The 27,940-nt window shown below is 42.5% G+C and overlaps 1 protein-coding gene across 1 annotated transcript; it reads left to right on the plus strand.

Moving 5' to 3' along the window:
- Positions 1-173: 173 nt before the first annotated feature.
- On the plus strand, positions 174-27,940 carry LOC141126984 (uncharacterized). The gene is made up of 8 exons (XM_073613082.1): positions 174-285; positions 7,677-7,769; positions 8,078-8,161; positions 8,970-9,056; positions 13,920-14,006; positions 24,856-24,998; positions 27,450-27,556; positions 27,744-27,940. Exons 1-8 carry the CDS (start codon positions 237-239, stop codon positions 27,871-27,873), a joined length of 780 nt encoding a protein of 259 aa, XP_073469183.1. The 5' UTR covers positions 174-236; the 3' UTR covers positions 27,874-27,940.

The following is a 27,940-nucleotide window of genomic DNA, read 5'->3' on the forward strand; positions in this document are numbered from 1 at the left end:
AACTTTTTGGATTCTTTTGATTCACCTCACCATAAATTCGTTACATTTTTTTTTATATAAGTGAATTTAGAAAAAAGAACAATGACCATATATAGAAATGGGAGGGCAAGGATGGGGGGGGGGGGTGGGTTTGACTCCTTGTATAATTAGACAAACCAGCATCCTGTCATATTAGTTTATCTCTAACACTTTGACCACGTCTGCTGAACCCGCATGGTCTATGAACCCGGCTGACTATGGTGGACTCTGTGACTTACGCTGATCTTCAATTCAAACCTGGAACAGGTAAAGGTGATTTTTATCATTTTCTATGTTGGTGAGGTTGGAAAATAAAACATGTGCAGGTACCAACAAAAAATCTTTACATTATCAGATCCCTTAAAACTGATCCAAACTGGTCCGGAGGAAGGGAGGAGGACCCTGATAGCCAGTTATATCTGAGGCATTTTGAAACACATCTAACATTTATTGAATTGATTTACAGAATTGGCTAGAGCCGGTTCTTCACTCACATTTGTGATTGTGAACAAAGTGGGATTTGAAAAAAAAAAAAAGTTTAAATAAAACAGGAGTTGTTTTTTTTTTTTTTCTGTTGAGAACGTGACTGTTTGTGTCATTTCTCTTCTTCTTTGGAGACTTTACTATCAACATTATTTTGGTTTCGCTTTTTTAACAGCGTTCTTTTTTTTATCCCCCCTTCTTGCTGTCTGATAATTAAGGGGGAGTTGTTACCTGTTTACAGGTATTATATACCTATCGGCAAAACCTATAGCATTACCTGATAAAAAAGTTTTATTAAAACCAAGATGTGCCAAAAAACATATATATATTTTTTTTGTACAAAAAGTTCCACTTTAAACCCCCAGAACATTAGATATATATTTTCGGAAAACAAAGGCCCTGTAGAATAAAAAGACGAGTTGCAATTTTTTACATCAAATTACATTTACGCAACTGTTTATCAAACACAAATTTGCAGAAATAAATAAATATAATTAATAAAAATATTAAATATAATAAAGTGGGTTCTGTCTTGGGACCGATTCTATTTAATTTATTCATAAACTATATAGAGGACGGCATAAATAACTTTTGCAGACGACACAAAGATAAGCAGGGTCACAACTTCACATCAGGATAAAGAAGTTTTACAGAAAGACCTGAATAAAATAATGGAGTGGGCAACTACATGGCAAACGTGGTTTAATGTGGAGAAATGTAAAGTGATGCACTTGGGGGCAAAAAACATAAATGCAAACTACTCACTAAGGGGAGAACCTCTGGGGGGAATCAAGGATGGAGAAGGATCTGGGGGGCCTAGTAGATGACAGATTGAGCAATAGCATGCAAGGTCAAGCTGCAGCTACCAAAGGCGGCAGAATATTAGATTGCATTAAAAAAAGGAATAAACTCCAGAGATAGAACAATAATCCTACCACTTTATAAAACTCTGGTTAGACACCATCTGGAGTATTCTGTCCAGTTCTGGTCGAAAAAAATGGAAGAAAAAAATTTTGTCCAGTTCTGGTCACCAGTACTTAGAAAAGATGCGCTGGAGCTGGAGACAGTCCAGAGAAGGGCAACTAAACTAAATGGACTGGAGGACCTCGATTACGAGGAAAGACTGCAAACACTAAACTTATTGTAGCAATAACTCTCGGTGGAGCTGCTGATTTAAGCGGGCTTGTTACCTTCACTCTCCTTCCCTCTGTTTCACCGGCACCGGGACTAGGGTTCCCTTGAGTTTACTTCCAGATGATATAAGCACCAACACTTGAGTACATTTTTGATGCTTTATTGAACAATTAACGAAGGAAATAGCAGGAAAGAGGCAGAAGGGAAACTGCAGAGAAGCTCAAATACATTTCTGTAGGATTCTTGACAAATGTCCTTTAGTGTTGAATATTGCAGTAGAATGCGCTCCCCTTGTGGGACACACTTTTTGCTCGCCTGGATAGGCCTCTCTCATTTGCCTAGCAGCCAGTACGTAGCACGAACAAAAGTCTCTGCCACAAACTTGCTTGAGATGAACCCATACAATCCTCTGCCACAGGATGTATTGGTTTTGCGGTGAATGTCAGACACAGTGCTTGAACCTTTAAGCCAAACCCGGCAGCACTATGCTGTAAAGTTACTTTAGGATACGTCCTCCAACCGAGTCACCAGGCCCCTCTCCACTCTCCAGACCAGCACTCTGCATGATCCTTCCATGACGGGTCCTCCCCTGGGATCTTCCCGGTTGTCCAGCTTCTTCACTCTGGATAGACAGCTCAGGACCATTCCTCGGCTGCTGTGGTAGGCCCCAGATAAGCTTCTGGGCCCACCCACTAACGCATACCGCCAGGAGGGCCAGCAGGTGGCTGTAAAACAACCCTAAAACATGGCGTCTGACCCATAAATACCCTCTCCCAGAATCCAACTCGGAGGACCACCTCCACCAGGTCTCCAGGACAGAAGAGCATCCATACGCTTTGACACGTTGCCTTTCCAACACTAGCCAATAGTAACAACGACACCCACCGGCTCAGTATGGAAACACACGCAACGTCAGCCAAGCTGGAACAGAGGCAAATCTAACTTCCTTTAACGAGCAATTTACTAAATTTACCTATCAGATGGTAGATCATAAATCTACCAGAGCTACATTATTCTCGCTGGAGAAGAGACGCTTGAGAGGGTACACGATAGCGATTTACGAATACCTCAATAGCGATCCTAGCATAGGAAAAAAAATGATTCAGTCTCAAGGAGTGTAAGAGGACACAGGGCCACACAATGAGGTTGGAGGAGAAGCGGTTTAACCTTAAGCTACAAAGGGGGTTTTTCACTGTCAGAGCAAAAAGGATGTGGAACTCTCTTCCACAATTGGTGGTGGCTGCATGGAGTATTGATAGTTTTAAGAGACTCTTATGCCGCATACACACGATCGGACTTCTCGTCGGAAAAAGATATGACGGCTTTTCCGATGGGAGTCCGCTCAAGTTTGCCTTGCATACACACGGTCAGGCAAAAGTTCGCTGAACTTACGACGGTCAAGAAAACGGTGACGTACAACACAGGGACGAGCCGAGAAAATTAAGTTCAATGCTTCCGAGCATGCGTCGAATAGTTTCCAAGCATGCGTGGGAATTTTGCGCGTCGGAATTGCCACAGACGATCTCATTTACAGATAGGAACTTTTTCCGACCGAAAAATTAAGAACATGCTTTCAATTTTTTGCTGGCTGGAATTTGGTCAGAAAAAGTCCGATGGAGCATACACACGGTCGCATTTTCCGACGAAAAAATCTCATTGGTCTTTTGCGGGCCAAAATTCCAATCGTGCGTACGTGCCATCAGATGTGCATCTTAAAGAACACAACATACAGGCACATGAGAAATAATTATAGACACTGACACATGTGCACCTACACAGGTTGAACTGGATGGACCATTGTCTTTATTCAACCTTACCTACTATGTAACTGTGATACTATGAAAATGAATTTTGATGAAAAAACACGCAATTTTTTACCGTTTTTTGTCTTGTAAAATATAAAAGATGGGGCTGTATCGAGTACATAAATACCAAACATGTCAAGTCTTAAAATCGTGTGTGCCTGTGATATTGTTCGCAAATAATTAATGGTACTGAAAAATATCCACAGGGGACATTTTAAAAGCCTTTACTCATCAATTTAGAGTTAACCAGAAGCTCTGGTGCTAGAATTATTGCTCTCACTCTGACATTCATAGCAATATGTCACACATGTGGGGCGACTGTGGCTTACATACACGTGCGTGTGTGCAGGACCACTGCGGTTATGGTAATTTGTTTTTATAATACTTTTATAAAAGCATAGCTGGGTGTCAGAAGCATCTAGCGCTCCTGCTCCTCACTTCAGAATCCTGGTTTTGGCTGTGGCTTTCTCCTTGTCAGTGGCGGTGCGTCCATAAAGCGCGCAGGAGCGCACCCCCTCTCTCCTGTCAGCCCTCTATCACCATAGATAGACACATGCATTGCATGAATCTATCTATGGTTACCGCTGCCGCCCCCTTTTCAGGTGTCCGACCCCTTGTCGGGCGCCAGGCTTCTGAATTTCAGCAGAGGGATTTTTTGGAAGCGCCTGATTAGAGCCGTCGGCTCTAATAGGCATCCTGATTAGAGCCATAGGCTCTAATAGGCTTCCAAAATGGTAAACAGCGGCGCAATGCTGTGAGTTCGCTGTTTACTCAGTGTTGTGTTAGGGAAGCGAATAAATCGCTTTCCTAACACTGACCCGCCTCTCAGACAATCAGGTGCTCCGGTCTGGTTACCTGTCACCTGATTGGCTGAAATGACAGGCAACGTGATTGGACGCCTATCAGGTGTGCAATCATAGCAGAGGACGGGAAGAGGACGGGAGAAGACATCGAGGACTCGGAGCGTAGAGGGCAGCGCTGTGACCCGAGACAGGTAAGTGCTGGGAGGGGATGGCAGCATTTGATGGGGAACAGTAGTGGCAGTTGATGGGCACACTGGCAGCAGTTGATGGGCACAGTAGCGGCAGCTGATGGGCACACTGGCAGAAGGTGTAGCGGCAATTGATGGGCACACTGACAGCAATTGATGGGGCACAGTAGCGGCAATTAATGGGGCACAGTGGCAGCAACTGATGGAGCACAGTAGCGCCAATTGATGGGCACAGTGACAGCAATTGATGGGCACACTGGCAGCAATTGATGGGGCACAGCAGCGGCAATTGATGGGCACAATGGCAGCAATTGATGGGCACACTGGAAGCAATTGATGGGTACAGTAGCTGCGTTTGATGGCACAGTGGTGTAAATTTATGGGCACAGTGGCTGCGTTTGATGGCACAGTGGCTGCGTTTGATAGGTACAGTGGCTGCGTTTGATAGGCACAGTGGCTGCGTTTGATGGGCACAGTGGCTGCGTTTGATGGGCACAGTGGCTGCGTTTGATGGGCACAGTGGCTTCGTTTGATGGGCATAGTGGCTGCAATTGATGGTTTTTTTTTCAGTTTGTGTGCGCCCCCCCAAAAGTTTTGAGCACCGGCCACCACTGCTCCTTGTCGATCTGTCCACCTGCAAGATGATTAATGTGGCCAGTCACTGGGTGGAGATCAAACCTGATTTAAGCCAGCCAAGCCTTCAGTCTCATGCTTGTTATAGAGTGTGTAATTCACAATCAAGCTCCCTGTCTGTCTGCCCTGCTCTGGTAGATTGGATTTCCCTGTGTATAACCTTGGATCGGATAATGACTATTCTCTGAAATCTGCCTGCCTTTTATCTAGACTGTCATTGAACCACTCTGCCTGTCTGCCAACCACAAGTGCCTGTTTGCTTCGCTCAGTTCATGCCTACCCCGGTGTGGTGGCCAGGCACTATAGCATTGTATATCAGTCCTGGGGGAATCAGAGTACCAGTAGACCTGCTTGTCTTATGGGAAAGGGGGCTGCTAAAGGTGAAGAACATAGAAGCCAGCTATAGCGTCTGACCATCTGTGTTTGGGGTAAGCGTGACACTGGGACCTCAGTGATCTATCTGAAGGCTTCAGCTGATTTGCCTAGAAGGGCAAGCAGCCCCTTCAGGCTGGAATCTCCTCCCCCAGGACAAAAATAATTCTGCTCTCTGCCTCAGAATATCTATCTCCTCTTAGCCACCTACTGAGCATCGCACCCCCCCCCCTCTACCAGGGTTGGGTCAGTCTCTTCCAGCCCAGTATATTCTAAAATCCACTAGAATACAGGGGGACATAGCTGAGCCTGTGAGACCCAGAGCAGCCAAAACTAATCCCGTTGTGTCCTTAATTCCACTTGACAATAAGGAGAACTACTTTTATCAGCAGGAACTTTGTTTGGTTTTCTCCTTGGACCAGTGTTTCCCATGTTTGTATAACACACACAACTTAGCATGGTATATACAGCAGTATTTGGGGATTTTACGCAGAGACTGTATATTATCTCAATTCAAGATGTCTATACTTTAAGGACTTTTCACTTCAAGGACTGGTTGTTGCATATGATTTTTTGCATTTATTAATTCAATAAATAACAATTTATATATACTTTTATTTATTTATTTTCTTTATTTTTACTTAAGTATTATTACCATCCCTCTACCCAGTCTTCTTAGGCAATAGGTATCGGTAATCGGTATTGGCGAGTACTTTAACCACTTCCCACCCGGCCAATAGCAAAATGACGGCTGAGGAGTGGTTCAGGTATCCTGACTGGACATCTTTCAGGATAACAAGCCAGCGCGCTCCCTTGGCACACCGCAACACCAATCTCGGTAAAGAGTCTCTGACAGGAGGCTCTTTACCACATGATCAGCTATGTCCAATCACAGCTGATCACAGTGTAAACAGGAAAAGCCATGTATCGGGTTTTCCTCACTCGCGTCTGACAGACAGGAGTAGAGGAGAGCCGATCGGCTGCTTTCCTGACAGGGGGGGGTCTGCGCTGATTGATTATCAGTACAGCCTCCCCGAGGATGCCCACCCAGGACCACGAGGGATGCCACCAGGACCACCATGTATACCACCCATGACCACCAGGGATGCCAATCAGTCACATAAATAATGCCAATCAGTGTCCATCAAAAACCTCTTTAAAATATACTGACCATGACCTTTGACCCAAACTCTAATCCTGGCACTGATCTAGGTCAATAGAGAGAGAGAGCATAGGCTGCATTGAGGTGAAAAAATGTGAACCTTTACAACCCCTTTAACAACATAATTTGCTACATGGGGTGTCTGAGCTAATAGCTGACTCCCCGAATACCCAGAATATTTGATATACCTTTAAATTCTATGGGTAAGACTATCTCCCACTGACACCTCTCTGCCACAAGACAGTGAGACCTGTTTTCCTTTTCCCAACGATCCCTGAATGTGTCCTGACGAAGCTTGATGGCGAAATGCGTTGACACACAGGGGCTCACTTCCTATCATATATTTTATATATGTGTTTTTTTAATTCTCCCAATGTTCCTTTTGTACCATGTACTGTAATTAATAAATATTATTCTAATAAGTTTGAATAATCTCCACTGCTCACTGTGCCCCTAAAGTCCGACCTTGGGTTATTTTTGCCCTTTCTTTTTTATTTTTATACATAATTGAAGGCAACATAAACTAGGTACATGTAGAATTGAAGCTGGTCAGACAGAACCCATGGTACTGCAGGAGAGTGTCCATGAGACTATCCAATGGTCAGGACAGACTGTGTGCAAGCCTGATCCAGTAAGCAGTTCCAAGGCAAAGGCTGGCAGCAGGTAAGCTTAACCCAGTAAACAGCCTGAGGTCAAGGTCAAGACAAATAGAATAGTCAGTAATCTATGCAGGAGTCGGCAGCATGGAATCCAAGGTCAGGGAATAGCAAGGGTAAAGGTAAGAAAGACAGAAGGCAGTAACTTTTACAAGCTGAGCGCTGAGCTTCTAATGCTTAAAAAGAGAGCTGGAGCAGTACAGCCAATCAGGAGGGAGGAGACAGAGCAGCTAGGGCTGATCATTTATAAGTAGTCATGATGCTGCCAGTGGGAGCACACCACCGATGGCCAGTCAGGGCAGGACCGTGTTCAGCTGGGTGGAGAGAGCAGCCACTCGTCGTACAGGAGCGTGACAAAGGAGAGTGAGCGCATCCAGCTCTCTTTCAAAGTTTAACTATTTATTTCTTTATTTACTCATTAGTATTCAAAGGATCTTCTGGAGCACGTAAGAAGTCCAGAAATCCTGTAGATCCAGAAGAAGTGGACGGCGACCTTCCAGCGACAACATGCAGAGGTATGACTGCTTGAAGCACTGCGTCTTCAGTATAGAGAATTAGAAGAATTTAGGGCCTGTTCACACCTGTGTTTTGCGGCGATGCAGCAAGAAGCACAATGCAATGTCATTTATTCTGAATGGTACCAGAACACACCATCAGAATGGACCTGCAGTGCACTGCGGTGAAAATAAAAGCAGAATGATTACTCATGTGTTGGAACCCATTCAAAATGAACTGGCTTTGGTAACACAGCACACTGCACTGCATGGTGTGAATGGGCCTTGAGAGAGAGCCAACTAAATGTCCCATCATTGTGTATTTCCAGATATCCAGATTATGAAAGTGATCATTGCGGCTCTCAGTCTTCTGTGTCTAATACTTCTTATGGTCATCGGAATTACTTACTGCGGTAAGAGAGTTATTAAAGGCACCTACAGGAGTGACGGCAGAAAAAGACAAGGTGGTCCGTCATGTCTGCCCCTTTTTGCTTTTTTTTTTTCTAAAGCTGGTGTAGCACACCCCTGACCTCCAGAAGCTGGCAGAGTACCTCCGAAGGAAGGAAGGGCCAAAGTTTCACCTGGGGGAGTCCATAGCTAAATTGGGGGGGGCTGAAAGAACATCGAGCCTCAGTCTCTTTCTATCTTTTAAAGGTTTTATTTCTCACACGCAAGGAGGGAGATTTAGGGATCCAAGATACCCAGAGAAAGACTTGCAGGCTTCCCAGATCCATGTTCAGCTACACAGTATAAAGAGCCAGCAACACTGTAGATAGCTTATTGAGCTGGTCAACAGACTTCTCACTTTGTGCTGGTTCCAATGCCCTCTGTACTATTTCCTAGGCTTTCATGACTCCTGTCCAAGAGAGTCACCAGGCCCCTGTGAGAAAACCTTCATCCTGGCTTCCTTCAGTGATGTCCTACTCCTGGCCCTCACCTTGGCACAGCTTCCCCCATCAACAGGCAGAAAAGCCTTCTGGCTCTACTACCTTGCCCATTTTCTTTTCTATTATCTATAGTTAAAGCCTCCTCCAACCTTCTAAATATTATTTCCTCCATCTTTTATTTTGGTGATAAAATGTTTGGACAAAGATCACATGTACCGATTGGCTTGCCCTCTCCACAGTGATTGGAGGATAGGGAAGGAAGGGGTGGAATAATTTAAAGGTGTGGAAATGTCCCACTTGCAACACTAACTTGATTTCCTGACCTTCTTTCCAGGTTCACCATTCCAGCCATTTCCTGTACAGATTCCAGGAGAGAGAAGTATGATGGAAGAGGAAACTGAGATGAATAACACCAGCTCAGGTACTACTATTTACCATTTCATCTCTGGGGAGGATGAAGGAAGGATATACGAGGGACAAGAAATCAGGGATAAGAAGGGCTTATATGGTGTGTAAGGAGGCCATTAATGTCAGGTCATAGTATGATATTTATATTAACATTGCAATATATTAAAATAAATAAATTAGAGTTTACGATAATGGGTGACATGTTCTACAGGAGTGGTGATGGGACCCAGTGCAGATCCATGTATACATTCCTTGAACAACTGTTTGAGGGTGAATAATGTTCTGCAAGATGTGAGCAAGTTGTTTGGAAGCCCAGATCATGGATCTAAAGAAGCAACACTGCAAAGCATCAACAACCTGGATAGGAGTGTGGACCCTACCTATTAGGTGCTGGCTGGGGCCAGTATACAGGAGAGTTGTGATATGGAGGTGAAGGTACCAGCGGTAGGTAGCTGGATTACAGTTAGAAGGCTGAGTACAAGGAAGAGTGTTAGAGAGTCTAGTCCTTAGCAGATACATCCCCATAAATATTCCAAGTTGTGTGATGTTGGGGATATAAGCTCAGGAGTGGCATTGCTGAAGCAAAATACCTCCCCTACCAGCAGGAGAATGACTACTCTAATAAGGGTGAAAGCAGGGATACAAATAGAGATAGACAGGTACTGGTGATAGGGGATTCAGTTATTAGAAGGGCAGATAGAGTATTCTGTAACAAAGACCGCAATTGCCAAACAGTATGTGTATGTGGTTTACTGGGGGCTCAAGTTCAACACATTGCAAATCAGATGGACAGAATGTTGAGTGGGGCTGGGGAGGACCCAGAAGTCATGGTACATATTGGTACCAATGACAAAGTTACAGGAAGATAGAGTGTCCTTAAATATGATTTCAGGGGCTTTGTGGTATATTAAAGGTGGTATTCTGAGAAATACTTCCTGTACCTTGAGCCACACCAAAAAGGCAGCAGAAGCTTAGAGAGTTAAACAAGTGGCTGAGGAACTGGTGTAAGAAGGGATTTGGGTTCATGGAGAACTGAGCTAACTTTGTGGTCAGTTACCAGTTCCATAGCAGAGATGGAGACTGCACCCAAATAGGGAGGGTGCAGTTCTGTTGGAGAAGATTGCCAGAAGGTTGAAGAAACTTTTAAAATAGATGTGGGGGGGAATAGATCAATGTGGGCTTTACCACGCAGAGAGTAGGTATGGGGGAAGGGACCTTAAATTAGATGATAGAGTAACCTAATGTATGCATGACTAAGGCCAGGAGGCTTGCTGAAGCAAGGATAAAATGATATGCGTTTGTACAAAATTAAAAGGCATACACACAAATGCTAGAAGTCTGGCTAATAAAAGGGAAGAACTAGAACTTCTGATACATGAGGATGATTTTGACTTTGTTGGAATATCGGAAACCTTGTTTCACAGCTTACATGACTGGCTTAGAACTGTCCAAGGGTATTCCCTGTATTGGAGGGAAAGGGTGGGTAGAAGAGGGGGAGGGATGTACCTCTAGGTCAAGAGCAATCTAATAGTAAATGTGAGGGATGACACTGCTAACGGCGCTAGTGATGAGTTCTGTCTTTGTGGATGGAAATTCAAAGGGACTAAACAAAGAGAATGAAGCCAGGATGTCCCTTTGGACATTCTGTGCTCTCTTCCACTGACAATAAATGTTGTTTTTTTACTCACTGATCCTTTTCACAAGGGAAATGCTGAGGGTGAGGCAGCAGAGAGGTCTTCTCATCGTGCTGAGTGTCTGGGAGAGAGCCTTCCTACATACATCTCCTGGGGTCTATACACAACTGCAACATGTTGTGCTTAGTGCAAGCTCCGGTGCCATCTTGGGCCATCTTGGGCTTCTTTTCTGTTAGAGTCCAGGAATATTTAGGCTATGTAGAGCCTTTCTGGTGGTGGGCGGATGATCCCCTAGTCACTGGTCATGAGTTGAGAAGCTGAGGTAGAAGTCTGCAGTTGGAAAAATATATAAAATTATTCCCGCGCTTAGGATAAAGAGGTATGCAGCCTCCCCTAATTACACCCCCTAAAAGGGAGGGTAAATTATTATAGAAAAAATAAAAGAATAAGGGGTAATTGGCGCTCCCTAACCTGATATGGGTGGACCCTAGATGAGTCAGATTAACACCTGTGTGTGTTGTGCTGCAAACCACCCAAAATTAATAAAGCAGATATAAAAATATACGTCTAATTAACAAAGTGCCATATAAAAGTAATATACGTAAAAACGTATATAGGTGAATATATAAATTCCTGGTATGCAATCAATATGTAACACTAGCCATAATGGCTATATGAGTATAAGTAAAAGTATACAAAGTGCCATATAAAGTGAATGTACGTAAAAACGTATATGAGTGAATATATATAACTTCCTGGTAACTGCAATCAAGATATAACATTGGCCCTGATGAACCAATACATGGGGAAAACCAAGATATTCCCCTGCTAACACCAAGATCTCAGCACCAGAAATTGACCGCGATCTGTCAAAAAAAGCTGAGAGAAATATGATGATGATAAATACATACAGATCACATAAAAATTAGTCCAAGTGATAAGTGTCCAACTCAGTGAAAGACATCAATGTGAAAATCCCAACAAATAGATGTTGTAGATTGCAATATGAAAAAAAGAGAAGTAAAAAAAAAAAAAAAAAAAAAATTAAAAATATATAAAAAATAAAGTGAAGCTCCAAAAATGGCAAAAAGTTCATGCAGGAATGTGACTCTTGTGATTCATCAAAATCCAGTGACTTCTGTGATCCCCCTTAAGGGTCCCCACTCACCAGCTCCCGGTACCCCTGCAGGGGTGACAGCCATGTATCAGTGAAGGTGGATGGCCTCCTGTATCCGCTCAAAGCGTTCGCATGGGTCCTCTATTCACCACAGCCTCCAGCACCGTATCTGGGAGAAGTTACACCGGCTCCTTGTGATCACATCTGATGGAGTGTTGACTTCCAAGACCAACTGCTGTCACGTTTTCACAACTGTTTTGTCCTTCAGGTGGAATGGTGGCCTCCGGGTCACCTCGGCAGGTAGACACACCCTTGGTATCCCTTGAGATCTTGGTGTTAGCAGGGGAATATCTTGGTTTTCCCCATGTATTGGTTCATCAGGGCCAATGTTATATATTGATTGCAATTACCAGGAAGTTATATATATTCACTCATATACGTTTTTATGTACACTCACTTTATATGGCACTTTGTATACTTTTACTTATACTCATATAGCCATTATGGCTAGTGTTACATATTGATTGCATACCAGGAATTTATATATTCACCTATATATGTTTTTACGTATATTACTTTTATATGGCACTTTGTTAATTAGACGTATATTTTTATATATGCTTTATTCATTTTGGGTGGTTTGCAGCACAACACACACAGGTGTTAATCTGACTCATCTAGGGTCCACCCATATCACGCCAGAAGTCTGCAGTTGCTTTGGGTTGCTGATCTTGTGTGGGTCCCAGTCAAAGCTCTGAGCTCAAGCAGCCATACTGCCCAATTGGCTAGGTCACGCCCTTGACCCTTTTTTAAAATAGGCACTGCATTTGCTTTTATTTCAGTCCTTTCTTACCAAGTTGAAGCTACCTGTTATTAAGGAGTCTCCAAGAAACACATTTTGATAAAATATCTTGTGATATCTCCATTAACATCTGGTAAGTCTTGCTCTCTAGCTCTGCTATCTTGCCCATTTTCCTTCTCAATATTAGACTTAAAGCCTCCTCCAACCTTCTAAATATTACTTCCCCATCATATCTTTTGGTGGATAAAGTGTACAGACATAGATCATATGTACCGATTGGAGCATAGGTTACATGTGATGTACATAGAATTGTTGCTGTAGAGTTTACAAATAAACCACAAGATGAAAAAATAAAAAGAAATTGGACAGGGGAAGGAACAAAGGTGAGCAAAAATTGGGCAGGAGAAGCAACAAAGGTGAGGAAACATTGGGCATGGGAAGGAACAAAGGTGAGGAAACATTGGGCAGGGGAAGGAACAAAGGTGAGGAAACATTGGGCAGGGGAAGGAACAAAGGTGAGCAAAAATTAGGCAGGGGAAGGAACAAAAGTGAAGAAACATTGGGCAGGGGAAGGAACACAGGTGAGGAAACATTGGGCAGGGGAAGGAACAAATGTGAGGAAACATTGGGCAGGGGAAGGAACAAAGGTGAGGAAACATTGGGCAGGGGAAGGAACAAAGGTGAGGAAACATTGGACAAGGGAAGGAACAAAGGTGAGGAAAAATTGAGCAGGGGTAGGAACAAAGGTGGGGAAACATTGGGCAGGGGGAGGAACAAAGGTGAGCAAAAATTAGGCAGGGGAAGGAAAAAAGGTGAAGAAACATTGGGCAGGGGAAGGAACAAAGGTTAGGAAACATTGGGCAGGGGAAGGAACAAAGGTGAGGAAACATTGGGCAGGGGAAGGAACAAAGGTGAGGAAACATTGGGCAGGGGGAGGAACAAAGGTGAGCAAAAATTAGGCAGGGGAAGGAACAAAGGTGAGGAAACTTTGGGCAGGGGAAGGAACAAAGGTGAGGAAACATTGGGCAGGGGAAGGAACAAAGGTGAGGCAACATTGGACAGGGGGAGGAACAAAGGTGAGGAAACATTGGGCAGGGGAAGGAACAAAGGTGAGGCAACATTGGACAGGGGGAGGAACAAAGGTGAGGAAACATTGGGCAGGGGAAGGAACAAAGGTGAGGAAACATTGGGCAGGGGAAGGAACAAAGGTGAGGAAACATCGGGCAGGGGAAGGAACAAAGGTGAGGAAACATTGGGCAGAGGAAGGAACAAAGGTGAAGAAACGTCCCAAATGACTTTGATTTCCTCTGTCTTCATTCCTAGGTTCACCATTCCAGCCACATCCTACACGGACGCCAGCAGAGAGAAATAAGCTGGAAGAGGAAATTTGGATGAATAACCTCAACCCAGGTACTACAATTCACCATAACGTCTCTGGGGAGGATTAATGGAGGACATAGGAACAATAGGAATTATAACAATAAGAAATGCTTATGTGGTGTGTAAGGCAGTGCTGTATTCTGGCCTAGGCAAACAAGGCCCAGGCCTAGGGTAGCACTCTGCGGGAGGGGGGCAAAAAAGCCGCTCCCCTACGCTGGGAAAAAGCCCCCCAGACCCGTCCTCCCAGCTTCCGCGGCCGCCTCCCGCACAAATATAGCCCCAGGCGGCCGGCCTCCTTGCTGTAGCGTGGCACTTGTTGATATTATGGCTAGGCAGTATGGGTGTACTTGACCGGGGAGGGGGGAGCGACTGATGCCCGCATAAAGTAGCCGGTGACTGGTTGCATGAAAATTAATTGGCAGGGGCGGTGCCTAATGCTCCACCTACCCTCCTCCACGGCCTCCATCCTTACATTGTATCTTCTCCCGGGCCCAGGGCGGGGTCTGTCTGTGAGGAGGAAAGAGAGAGAGGATGACGAGGAGAACCCCCATGGGGTGACAGGACAGCAGGTAAAATATCGCGGAGATGGTGGCACTAGATAGATGCTAATATTCACTTAAATCAATCCCACAATCTATCTAAGCCAATATCATGCCTGTTGCATATTTCCTTTTGGCATTAGATTAAAGAGCTTTTTATTTTTTCAGACTTTTTGGTTGTTCCTAACTCAGTTAACAAGCCTATTACTTGTCCTAAGACATGAAAATCTAAATGATACTAAAAGTACTAAAAGAACTATTTTTTTCTTTTTTTTAAAGCAAAAACATGACACTTGTATTCTTTAAATGCTATACTGTTCTACTAGTGACATGCCCTTTATATGACATGGAACTCTGGTGCATTTTAATCCTAGGTGCCATTTTTTCATAAAACATTTATATACCATTAAGTGAGTACTTCTTGCTTTCCAATAATGCTTGTAATATTGTGTTAATTGTTTCCACAACTGATAGTATGCATTTTTGTTTTCATTTCTTAATAAACTTTTATGGAACTAAAATTAATATTGGTGGTCTTCTGGGTCTTTTGGTGTTGCTGAGCTCACCGGTGCGTTCTTTCTTTTTAAGGATGTTCCAAACAGTTGATTTTGGCCACACCTAATGTTTTTGCTATCTCTCTGATGGTTTTGTTTTTTTCAGCCTAATGATGGCTTGCTTCACTGATAGTGACAGCTCTTTGGATCTCATATTGAGAGTTGACAGAAACAGATTCCAAATGCAAATAGCACACTTGAAATGAACTCTGGACCTTTTATCTGCTCCTTGTAAATGGGATAATGAGGGAGTAATTCCTACACCGTTCACCTGATTTGGATGTAAATACCCCCTCAAAATAAGTCAAGTCAAGTCAAGCTTTATTGTCAGCTGATTTAAAGCTGAAAGTCTGCAGTTAAAGCACATCTTGTTCATTTCATTTCAAATCCATTGTGGTGGTGTATAGAGCCAAAAAGATTAGAATTGTGTTGATGATCTCCTCAACAGGGACGTGATGACGCAGCGCGCATCACGGAGGGAGTGAGGTGAGAGTGCCGGCAGGAGAAGCGGGCTCTCCTAGGATCCCCGAGGAGCGCACCCTCGGATGCCGCTACATAGGAGATCATATTGACCTACGAGGGGGAAAGGAAGACCCCCCCCCCGCACGCCGCAAAAGTAGCCCCAGTGGGGTCTGAAAAGAAAAAAAAAAAAAAAAACCAAGAGCTTCTGATGCCGCGGTAGAGCGGATCGAGGAAAACGAAACTGAAAGTAAGGAGTGTGGCCGTAGGTGGATACGACAGCGAGCACAAGAGGTTTGGATGGCGCCCCCCTTCCCCCCTATCCCCCCCCCCCGCACCTCTCATGTGAAACACGGAGGATCAGGAACGAATCCCACTGACGCCCAGAAGATGGTAATGTAGAAATTTGATTGATTTCTCTCTAGTTCTGTTTTTTTCTGCTCCATTTCTCCCTGAGAGGTCCTGGAATATGGCTTGATTCAAATAACCAGGAGGTAAAAGAGGACGGTAATCAAAGGTATTGGAACACCTGAAGGGTTAAGCTGTATGGAAGGGAATTACCTGCTAGCCTGTGTAAGGTGGAAATAAGGAATACCATCCACTGTATAAAGGGAGAGGAGGTATACAGAGCAAGTGAACATTAGTAGTTATATTATGTGTATTGATCAAAATAAATAAGAGATTAATATATAATAAAGGGAAAAAAAAAAAAAAAGGGAACCCTGCACATGAAGGGCATGAAATAAAAAGAGGACGGTGATATTAATAAAGCCGGGAGAATAAATAGAAGAGCCCTAAGTGGAAAATTCGGATTGGGATTCACCAGAGGTGCGGGTATGTGGAGGGACCAGGAGTCAGGAGACCAGACACAGAGCGGGACCCCCTCACCTCTCCCCCCACCCCGGTAATCAGTGTGGGAAGAACAACGTCTCTCTTGGTCGTACACCCCAGTAAGAGAGCTGTCCCCTAGGGGAACGGAGAAAGCTAGATTCAAAACTGGGGAAACCAACAGGAGGGTCAAGAAAGAAGGGAGCAATGAGTAAAGCTGCATCCAAAACAGGAAAAGGGGGAGCACCTAAAACACCCAAGGATAAGGTCGTAGGAAGTACGATAAAACAGTTTATGTCCCAAGGTGGGAGCCCAAGAAGTGGAGAGCAAGGGGCCCAGGGAGGGTCGAAGATGGATGGAAAGGGGGGAACCCCAAATAAAACTGGGGATAAAAAGGCCCAATCCAGGGAGAATTCTATAATGGAAGGTGAAGCGGAAATAAGCCAGTTGGAGGAAATAAGAACAAGCGGCCAGACGCTCTTAAAAGAAGAACTAAGTGAGATGTTTAAAAAGCTTGAGAATTCAATCAAATTAGAAATAGGCCTGGTGAGAGCAGACCTGGGAAATCTCCTAGAAAGAGTAGAAGCGACGGAAAGGAAAACAGAGGAATCTGAAAGGGAAATAATGAACCTTAAAGAACAAATAAAAAGTGCCAGGCAAAATCAAAGGGATATTTTATATAAGATCGAAGACCAGGAAAACAGGGACAGAAGACAGAATATAAGACTCCGCTTTGTTCCGGAAAAGAAAGGAGAAGATCTGAGGAGCGTGATCTCCTCAATACTTGGCCCAATATTAGGAGAGGAGGTGAAGGAATTCCCCAAAACAGAAAGGATCCATCGAGTGGGAAGGGTATATAACTCAGAGCACCAAAGGCCGAGAGATGTAATAATAAGGTTCACTTATTATGAAGATAAGGCGACAATTATATCTAAAATGAGAAATAAACCCCCATTAAAATTTGAAGGGTCAGAGATCCAAGTGTTTACAGATCTCGCCACTGAAACTCTGGCAAGGAGAAGGCTCCTGAGACCTCTATTAGATCAGATGAGAGATTTAAATATAAAATATAGTTGGGGGTTCCCAGCGTGCCTAATAGGTTTTAAAAATGGAAGATCTGTAAGATTGAGGTTCCCGGAAGAATTGAAGGACTTTTGCAGAAAACTGGAAATGAAAGAGCCAGAACTACCGGGTTGGATAGAAGAATGATCTGGAGCGTTGGGAGGACGGGGGGGGGGAGTTTTGGGTTCAGGGGGAGGAGGGGAACTAGAGGAGGGGGGAGGAGAGAACGCGGACACTGGACTACCCCTCTTCGGCTTAAAACATCATGCACGAAAGGGGTAAGGGGCACACTCAGACTTGCACCTCAACAAAAGATTTGCCAGCTCCATGGTATCCATGGTACCAGGCAAATGGGGAGCCAAGGAATGGCTGAAGGGAGGGGGGGAGGAGGGGAGGGAGGGGGGGGGGGGAGGAAGGGGGGAGGGAGAGGGGGAACTCGGTGCACAAGAAAGAGAAAAGGGAAGAAAAAAGGATAAAGAAAAAAGAAGGGAAAGGAAATTTAGTCTTAGCTCAGTAATGCAGTCCCAACAAAAAATACTGAGATGAGGAAGTTGAATTTTTTGACATACAATGTAAAGGGCCTTAATAATCCTACGAAGAACCATAAGATCTTGGGGGAATTGGAGAGATACAAAGCTGAGGTTGTGTTCCTCCAAGAAACCCATCTAACATGTTACTCAAAGATTAAGTTATGGTCAAAAGTTTTTCCAAACTGGTTCTATGGGGATTCAATAACAACAAGAGGGAGAGGAGTGGCAATTGGAATAGCTAATGGAGTGAATTTCAAAGTAAAGGAGAGAATGGTGGATCCAGGAGGGAGGTACATCTTTCTGAAGGGCTCTCTGGAGGGATGGAAGTGTACCCTGGCCAATGTATATGCGCCAAACATAGAGGCTAGTGGATTCCTGGTGAAAACACTGGAAAGACTAATGGAGTTTAAAGAAGGAGGTCTGATTGTGATGGGAGACTTCAATCTATGTATGGCACCGGAAGTAGACAGTACGTCCCGTGCGCAGGGGACAATGAACGAGAGATTGAGAAATTTGAAACGTAAGCTACATTCCTGTCAACTGGTAGACATTTGGAGGATTATGAATCCAAATAAGAAAGATTTCTCGTTCTACTCCCCTGTGCATGGGACGTACTCTAGGATTGATTATATATGGATCGAACATTCGCTTTTAGACAGAGTGGTGGAGTCTAAGATAGAGGCCACTACCTTGTCGGATCACGCTCCTGTTAGGATGGTCATGCATGTCTCAGAAACCCAGAGAAGGCGAGCAGGGTGGAGATTAGAGGAAGATCTCTTACAAGAGGCAATAAATGTAAAGATAATTGAACAGGAACTTAATCACTATTTTCAAACAAATGATACCGGAGAAATATCGGGGTCCTCCCTGTGGGAAGCCCATAAGGTTTATATTAGGGGGATATTTATGAAAATGGGAGCTAGAAGGAAAAGAGAAGCAAAGGAGCAAATCAATAAACTAACGGTAGAGACATATAACTTGGAACAGGAGCATAAGGAAGGATTGGGCCAAGATAAGAGAATATATCAAAAGTTAGTTCTAAAAAGGGAAGAGCTAAAAGACCGTATGGATATAGAAACAAAAAAAGCACTTTTGAAGGTAGGAAGGGAAAACTATCAAGGAAGAAACAAGAGCAGTAAATTTTTGGCAAAAGTCTTGAGAAAGAAAAAAAACAGAAATTATATAGAAAAAATCCAAAATAGCAAAGGAGAAATGGTCCATACAACGAGGGAAATAGGGGAATCCTTCAGAGAATATTATAAGGACCTATATTCAGTAGACAAAGATACAAAGCAGGACGGGGTACAGCAAAAGAAGATAGCAGATTTCCTAACGAAAGCTAACCTCCCTAAATTATCAGAAAATGATAAGGATAATCTAGATAGCCCAATAACAGTGGATGAGGTAAATAGAGCATTAACTGAATCAGCAGGAGGGAAGAGCCCCGGTCCGGATGGATTCACTAATGTTTATTATAAAAAATTTAAAGATATTTTAGTCCCGAGACTCTGCGAATACATGAACGGCGTAGGGATAGATTTTGAGCTAAGCAGAGAGGCCCTCAAAGCTGAGATTACCGTCATTCCAAAAGAGGGAAAAAATGTCACGATCTGTTCAAGTTATAGACCTATATCACTTATAAACACAGATGTAAAATTGTATGCTAGAGTGTTAGCGAATCGCTTGAAAGAAAGAATGAGTGAATGGATCCATCCGGATCAAGTGGGGTTCACCCCTAAGAGAGAGGGGAGGGATAATGGGGTTCGAGCACTCCTTCTGCTGCAGCATATCAGGGACAAGGGACCCCCAGGTCTACTCTTGTCTATAGATGCCAAAAAAGCATTTGACAGAGTAGACTGGGGGTTCATGTTCCAAACCCTCAAATACATTGGAATGGGCCCGAAAATGATAAATAGGATAAGAGCTTTGTATAGTCATCCCACGGCCGCAATAAAAATCAATGGCTCCCTCTCAGAGACATTTGTGATGGCAAATGGGACGAGACAGGGGTGTCCCCTGTCCCCTTTGCTCTTCGTCCTCTCCCTGGAGCCTCTGCTGTCAGTGATAAGGGGAGATCCGGATATTGGAGGTTTCGGGGTAGGGGACGAGGAGCATAAGGTCGCGGCATTTGCCGATGATATTTTGCTCTTCATTTCCAAGCCAAAAATTACTATGCCAAACATACTTAAAGTATTGAGACAGTATGGGGAAGTGTCAAACTTCAAGATAAACTTGGCAAAATCAGAAATTCTAAATATTAATTTAGACAAAGAGGAGGAAAGTAAGTTAAAAAAGGAGTTGAATTTTATATGGAAAAAAGAAATAAAATATTTGGGCATAAAGCTAGCAAATTCATTGGGGAAGATATATAAAGCAAATTTCATTCCATTGCTAGAGGAAATAAAAGCTGAAAGTAAAAAGATAATGAACAAACCATTTTCGTGGCTTGGACGCATAAATGCCATAAAAATGATAGTTTTACCTAAGATCATATATAAGCTACAGATGCTCCCAATAGATATCCCTCAATATTATTTTAGAAAACTTAAATCAATTATTATGAAAACAGTCTGGAAAAATGGAAGGGCGAGAGTGGCGTTTGATATCTTAAAACAGGAAAAAAAGAATGGAGGCCTGGCATTGCCGGATATACAGGGCTATTATAAAGCGATATTGGTGTCTAGAGCGATTGAATGGAACAGAGAAAATAAACAGAAAAGATGGGTGAAAATAGAAAATAGTTTGAGTAAAGCACATTTAGGACACATGATCTGGAATCCCCCACATTATAGAGTATTAGATAGTAACACGCACGCACTGACAAAAGTAGTTCTGAGAATCTGGGACAGGGTATATACACAAATAAATAAGGAATATAATTCCCCCTTAATCTCACTATGGGAAAACGATTATTTTGCACCGGGGAAAAAGGAAATTGGTAATTGGTTGAGAGACATAATAAAAGATGGGAAGATAGTGGCATTTAATGAATTAGAGCACAATAAAGAAACATGGGTGTTAGATCGTTGGAGATACCTTCAGCTAAGCCATTTCGTCAACCGACTCCCTCAGCCAATAAGGTCAGGGGAGGAGCTATCAGAACTGGAAAAGCTATGCATGCTAAATAACACCAAAGGCATAATATCTAAAATTTATAAAATAGGATTGACGAGGGGTAGCGGGAAGGTACCGCCATTTATCACAAAGTGGGAAAAAGAATTAGGAGTGCAGATAGACAGCAATAGGTTAAGGAAAGTAATGGAACTGGTCCATGGTTCATCGATGGACACCAATGTCGCTGAATTAAATTATAAAATCTTATCGGGCTGGTACGCCACCCCAGATAGAACTTGTAAATTTCAAAAGGATAAAACACCAGAATGCTGGAGAGGATGTAAAGGCATAGGTAATATGGCCCATATATGGTGGGATTGCCCGGGAATTAAAAACTACTGGGTAAAAATCTTGAGGTATATCAAAGAAATAACTAAGACAGAAATAAAGGCAGACCCCTGGTTAGTATTACATCATGGAATAGAAGGGGAGGTAAAAAAGTATAAAAATTCTCTAGTTCCACACCTGCTGAATGCGGCAAAAAAGATCATTCCAAAAAAATGGTTAAAGGTAGAATGCCCATTAATATGGGAGTGGGTGGATGCAGTGGAAGGTATTCGATTTATGGAGGAAGGAAGGTATGGAGAAAAGGCTGCAACAGTAGGGGAAAACATCTGGCAAAGTTGGAAGGACTTTAAAAATTCATGGAGTATTACTGAGGGGCTGAACACTAGATTTGAATAAAGAGGGGGATATGAGATAGGTGTGCACAGAGGGGGGGGGGGGGGTGGGAGGGGGTGAGGGGGGGGAAGGGAGAGGAGGGAGAGGGGTGATAGGGAATATAAGAAGAAGATTTTTTTTTTTTTTTGATAAATTTCATATGGGATTTAAGATAAATAAATGTTTGTATTCCGGCATAGAAGCTACACATGATGTGAAAAAAAAGAGACAGAAATGACACTGATAAAGTGGAGGAAGTCTCTAATGGAATCACTGAGGTGGCAAAAAAAAAAAAAGAATTGTGTTGATGTCCCAATATTTGTGGACCTGACTGTACTCCTGCGCATGAGTATAGTGGCCCAATAATGAATGATGGTCTACTCCTCAATGGATAACGTTTTCCGGCTTTGCCGCCCTCTAGGACCGGGGATATCCTTATTGCAATAGAAAAATAAAGGAAGAGAGGGCGCACCAGCCTTGTACATTATCCCAAGTACATTTATTTTGTGTAAAAAAAAAAGAAGAACTATTCACAAGCATGTGATTTTTTTTTTGCATAAACGGGCTTCCATCCCGTGGCTATACAGTCCTGGGACCAGCACTTTCCAGATAATAGGGGAGACCATGTAGGGGTCCCCGTTGGCTAATGCATTTAGATGCCTAACAGTAAAGACTCCTTCAGCTCTATGTGTACATGTGTATATATATATATATATATATATATATATATATATATATATATATATACACACACACATGTACTAATGCCACTGATTGAACCTAGTGCTGGGTAAACTGGGGTGCCGTTTGCTGCATATCAAATAGTAATAGAAATAGATGTAAATTTCTATTACTATTTGATATGCAGCTATGAAAACAGCACCCCAGTATTCCCAGCCCCAATCTATGTAGTGGAATAGCAACTGTGTGAAACATAGCCAAACCGCTTTCTATACATCCCATACAGAGGGGATGAGATGATGAATGATCTAATATTACATTTTCATACATTTTCAATATATGTACTTTCATTCTATTGTGTTGGGCCGGTTCCTTTAACAATCCTAAATAACCACTCCCATTAAGGGGAGGTGCTCCGGGTCCTTGGGAGGTGTAATCAGTGGCATTGGTACATGTGTGTATACACAGTGTACAGTGGAACCCTGGTTTGCGAGTAACGCGGTTAACGAGCGTTTTGAATAACGAGCAACTTTTTGGGGGGGAAAATCCTGACTCGGTGTTGTCTCACAAAACAAGCAGAATTCAAGCTAATGGGGTGTGCAGTACCGCATTTGGCCAGAGGTGCAGGGGGGCGCCGGACCCGAGCAGAGCCGAGCGGAGCCAATCGGAGCTGTTCGAATCCTCTTGGAAATACTCTGAAAAACTCAGAAATACTCCGTTCCCGAGTTCAGCTGAGCTTTTCCCGAGCCTTTCTGAGTATTTCTGAGGCTTTCTGGCGCTGCCCCCCCCCACCCTGGCCACATGCAGTATTGCATGCCATAGAAGTCAGTGCGGAACAAATTATCTTTGTCTCCATTGACTTCTATGGGGAAACTCGCTTTGATATGCGAGTGCTTTGGATTACAATTATTCTCCTGGAATGGATTATGCTCATAATCCATGGTTCTAATATATATATATATATATATATATATATATATATATATATATATATATTTATTAATTACCTTTTGTACCACCACCCCCTCCCTTTAGAATGTAAGCTCTATGAGCCGAGCCCTCCTGTCCCTTCTGTATTGACCTTGTACTGTAATTGTGCTGTCCCCCCTCTACATTGTAAAGCGCTGCATAAACTGTTGGTGCTATATATATGTCTTGTATAATATATATATATATATATATATATATATATATATATATATATATATACACATATGAAGGAGTCTTTGCTGTTGGGCTCTGAGGAAGAAGGTTTACCTTTTTTTTTTAATCAAATCCTTTTTATTATTTTATATGAAAACGACATTGACACAATACAGACAACACCATAAAAATAGAAATCACACCAAACCAAAAACCCCCCAGAAAAAAAAAAAGAAGGTTTACCTTTGAAACGCGTAGCCAGCAGGGACCCCTACATGGTCTCCCCTATGATCTGGAGAGTGCTGGTCCCAGGACTGTATAGCCACGGGATGGAAGCTTGTTTATGCGTATTTATTTCCACATTCTTGTGGGGAAGAGGCCCTTGTTGTTATGAACATGGAGGCCCCTTGTTGAAGTCACATAATTTTTTTTTTTTGCACCAAGCTCCCCCCTTAAAATATGCATTAGATCAGAACGATTCATACTGTGAGTGAATTTTCATACTGTGATCCAGACTGTGAGGGGTGAATAAGGCCATTCTTATAGGAGCAGATTCATGGAAAAGAAACCAAGCAACGTCCATCATTCCACAAAGAGTAGCCGCTAGTGGCCCTGTTCAGAGTGACATTTTATTTATGATAATATTTCTTTTGCCGCGTACACACAATCATCTTTTCTCGATGGAAAAAGATACATGCAAACACACGGTCACACAAAAGTTTGCTGAAATTACAACCGTCAAGAACGCGGTGACGTACAACACTACGACGAGGCGAGAAAAATTAAGTTCAATGCTTCCGAGCATGCGTCAAATTGTTTCCAAGCATGCGTAGGGATTTTGCGCGTCGGAATTGCCACAGACAATCGCATTTTCGGATAAGAACTTTTCCTGACCGAAAAAATTAAGAACATGCTCTCAATTTTTTGCTGGCTGGAATTCGGCCAGCAAAAGTCCGATGGAGCATACACACAATCGCATTTTCCGACTAAAAAAATCTCATCGGTCTTTTGCAAGCCGAAAATTGCAACCGTGTGTTTGTGGCATTAGAGTTGAACTTGGAAAAGAGGTTTGATGCACCTTTTCGGAACAGAATTTTTTTTTTTTTAAATACTAATAGCTAAATTCCTATAATCAGGTGAATGATTCGCTGAGCTATATTTGGTGAATCTTGGGCAAATCTGGGTCAGATCTGTGATTTATGGTTATGTGGGTTGTAGAAGGAAGTTAGAGGAGATAAAAAAAAACATCAAGTCCTGATGTGACTTTTTGATGGGGTCACTGACCTCGTGTCATTTTCTTCCACTGCAGACTCCTTCCACCTGTGCCCCCCAGATTGGTTCTACATATATAAGAAGTGTTACTATTTCTCAGAAACAAAGAAGTCTTATAAAGAAAAGAACTCATTTGGCTGCAGATTGGCCTCCATCCCTAATACCCTCATCTTCCTTCGGGTAAGTGACCCCGTCACTGTATGATGTACACCCAGAATGATCAGAGAGCCCTTACTATTGAATGAAGGATAGTTTCAGGACTCTACTTTTGGTCTTCACGTGAGTCTGTCTGAGAGGGGATCTGTCATGGGGGAGTGAGGACATTGTCTCCTACGGAATAGACTCTATTGGGGTGGCCTTTGAAAAATATCATAAGAACAAAAATTAGCTTGAAAATCGCTACACCGGTGCCATCTGAATTTTATATCACTGTATATCTTCTTCTTGACACAAAGAAACATCACGTCCTTTGCAATGGTTATACAGAAGCTGAGATGCTTGGGCTGATTTACTAAAAAGAGATGAGAATCTTCCCCCCCAATAAACTGTATGAATATTCCCTTCAATTATCCAATCGTGTGAAAAGGAAATTCCTGTTTACTAGGAATTTAACCACTTGTGGACCAATGTTAGATGCAAGCTTGTTGTCGGAACGTCCAACCGTGTGTAGGCTCCCTAGAACCTTTCTTGTCAGAATTTCCGACAACAAGTGTTTGAGAGCAGGTTCTCAAATTTTGCTCGGGATCAAGCAGAAGAGCCGCGCTAGCTATTGAACTTCATTTTTCTCGGCTCGTGGTACGTGTTGCACGTCACCGCGTTCTTGATGTTCGGAATTTCCTACAACATTTGTGCGACTGTGTGTATGCAAGACAAGTTTGAGCCAACATCCTTCGGAAAAAAAATCAACGGTTTTGTTGTCGGAAAATCCTATTGTGTGTACGGGGCATTACTGAGTTCCCCCTCCCAGAATCAGTAAGAGTCAGATTGCCCTCTGCACTATCGCAGCTCTAATATACTGTAAGTCGCTAATCACCGCCATTAGTAGTATATAAAAAAAAAAATTCTGTATCCCATAGTTTGTAGACACTATAATGCCTCGTACACACGATCGCACATTCCGACAACAAAATCCATGTTTTTTTTCTGACGGATGTTGGCTTAAACTTGTCTTGCATAGAAAAGAAGGAAGACACATTGAAGAGAGATAACAGTGCTGCTCACCCCAATATGGACAAAAAAAATGGAAAAGAGTACCCCAGCGGGGTTTTTTGGCAGCTAACTATATATATGAGCCAAGCATTAAATAAAACATTGGAATTTTTATTTGGGAAGTAATAGATAGGTATAACACTATATCAATATAAATTGTGAGCTAAAGTGGGGAAATACCCATACCAAATACAGACAATAGCAAACATATAAGGTTATACATAGCATGTGATAAAGCCATTGCATAACAATCCTGACGTGTTTCGACCCATGAAGTTTGGGGTCTCTTCAGAGGATGAATTTTCTTTTTTCTTTAGCAAACTCATCCTCTGAAGAGACCCCAAACTTCATGGGTCGAAACGCGTAATTTGTTATGCAATGGCTTTATCACATGCTATGTATAACCTTATATGTTTGCTATTGTCTGTATTTGGTATGGGTATTTCCCCACTTGAGCTCACAATTTATATTGATATATTGTTATACCTATCTATTACTTCCCAAATAAAAATTACAATGTTTTATTTAATGCTTGGCTCATATCTATAGTTAGCTGTCAAAAAACCCCGCTGGGGGACTCTTTTCCATTTTTTTTAAACTTGTCTTGCATACACACGGTCACACAAATCTTATCGAAAATTCCGATCGCCAAGAATGCGGTGACGTACAACGCGTACGACGAGCCGAGAAAAATGAAGTTCAATAGCCAGTGCGGCTCTTCTGCTTGATCCCGAGCATGCGTGGAATTTTGTGCATCGGAATTGTGTACACATGATCGGAATTTCCGACAACGGATTTTGTTGTGGGAAAATTTGAGATCCAGATCTCAAATTCTGTGTGTCGGAAATTCCGATGGAAAATGTCCGATGGAGCCTACACACGGTCGTAATTTCCGACAACAAGATACCATCGAACAGTTCCCGTCGGAAAGTACGACCGTGTGTACGCGGCATTACTTTCACGCAAACCAATCAATAGACACTTAGAGATTTTTTTTTAAATCAAAGACATGTAGCAGAATACATTTTGGCCAAAATATATGAAGAAATTTTATTTTTTTTAAACTTTTTTATTGGATATGTTTTGTAGTAAAAAAGTAAAAAAATGTTTTTTTTTTTCAAAATGTTTGAAAAAATGTTTGAATGTTTTTTCATTTATATAACAAAAAAAAAACCTAAAAAAAACCCAGTGTTGATCAAATACCACCAAAAAAAGCTCTATATATGTGAAAAAAATTATCTAAATTTCATATGGGTACAGCGTTGCATGACTGTGCAATCTCTGATTAAAGTAGTACAGTGAAAAAAAATGGCCTGGTCAAGAAGGGGATAAAACCTTCCAGCCTCAAAGACTTCTAAAATCACATTTCTGTCAAAAATTGTTCATCATTAACCCCTACACTGTATTCAATATCTATTCCAGAGATTAATTGCTGTGATGGATCAGGAATTTTGGGTTGGAGTGGATACAATGGATCAACATCAAAGCTCTGAAACCAAGATGGGAAGATGGCGGGATGGCAGCATGGAGTAAGTAACGTTTGGTCACTCTTGGAGTGTAACTTTAGTGTAAAAACATTTCATGACTCATTGCACCCACTAGGTAACTGTTTTTGAAATTCTCCCTCATTATATAGTTTCTATGTTAACAAGCATATAGTCTAAGGATTCTCCGAGGTTCTGATGTAAATAAATGTCTTGTCTGTTCTTCTGGTAGGGAGCTTCTGGAAGGCGTTGGGAGCTGCATCAAACTTGGACGACATCTAAAGTTGGAAAATTGTTTTTTAGAGCTTCGGTGGATCTGCGAGAAAGATGCCGCAGAGGCAACCCAAGACTTGATATTATAGAATAAAATATACTCTATATTTTATGAGTGTCCAGGTCAACCACACATATATACTGTATGTCTCTTCA

This window comes from Aquarana catesbeiana, linkage group LG01, assembly GCF_042186555.1.
Source record: "Aquarana catesbeiana isolate 2022-GZ linkage group LG01, ASM4218655v1, whole genome shotgun sequence".
Lineage (NCBI taxonomy): Eukaryota > Metazoa > Chordata > Amphibia > Anura > Ranidae > Aquarana > Aquarana catesbeiana.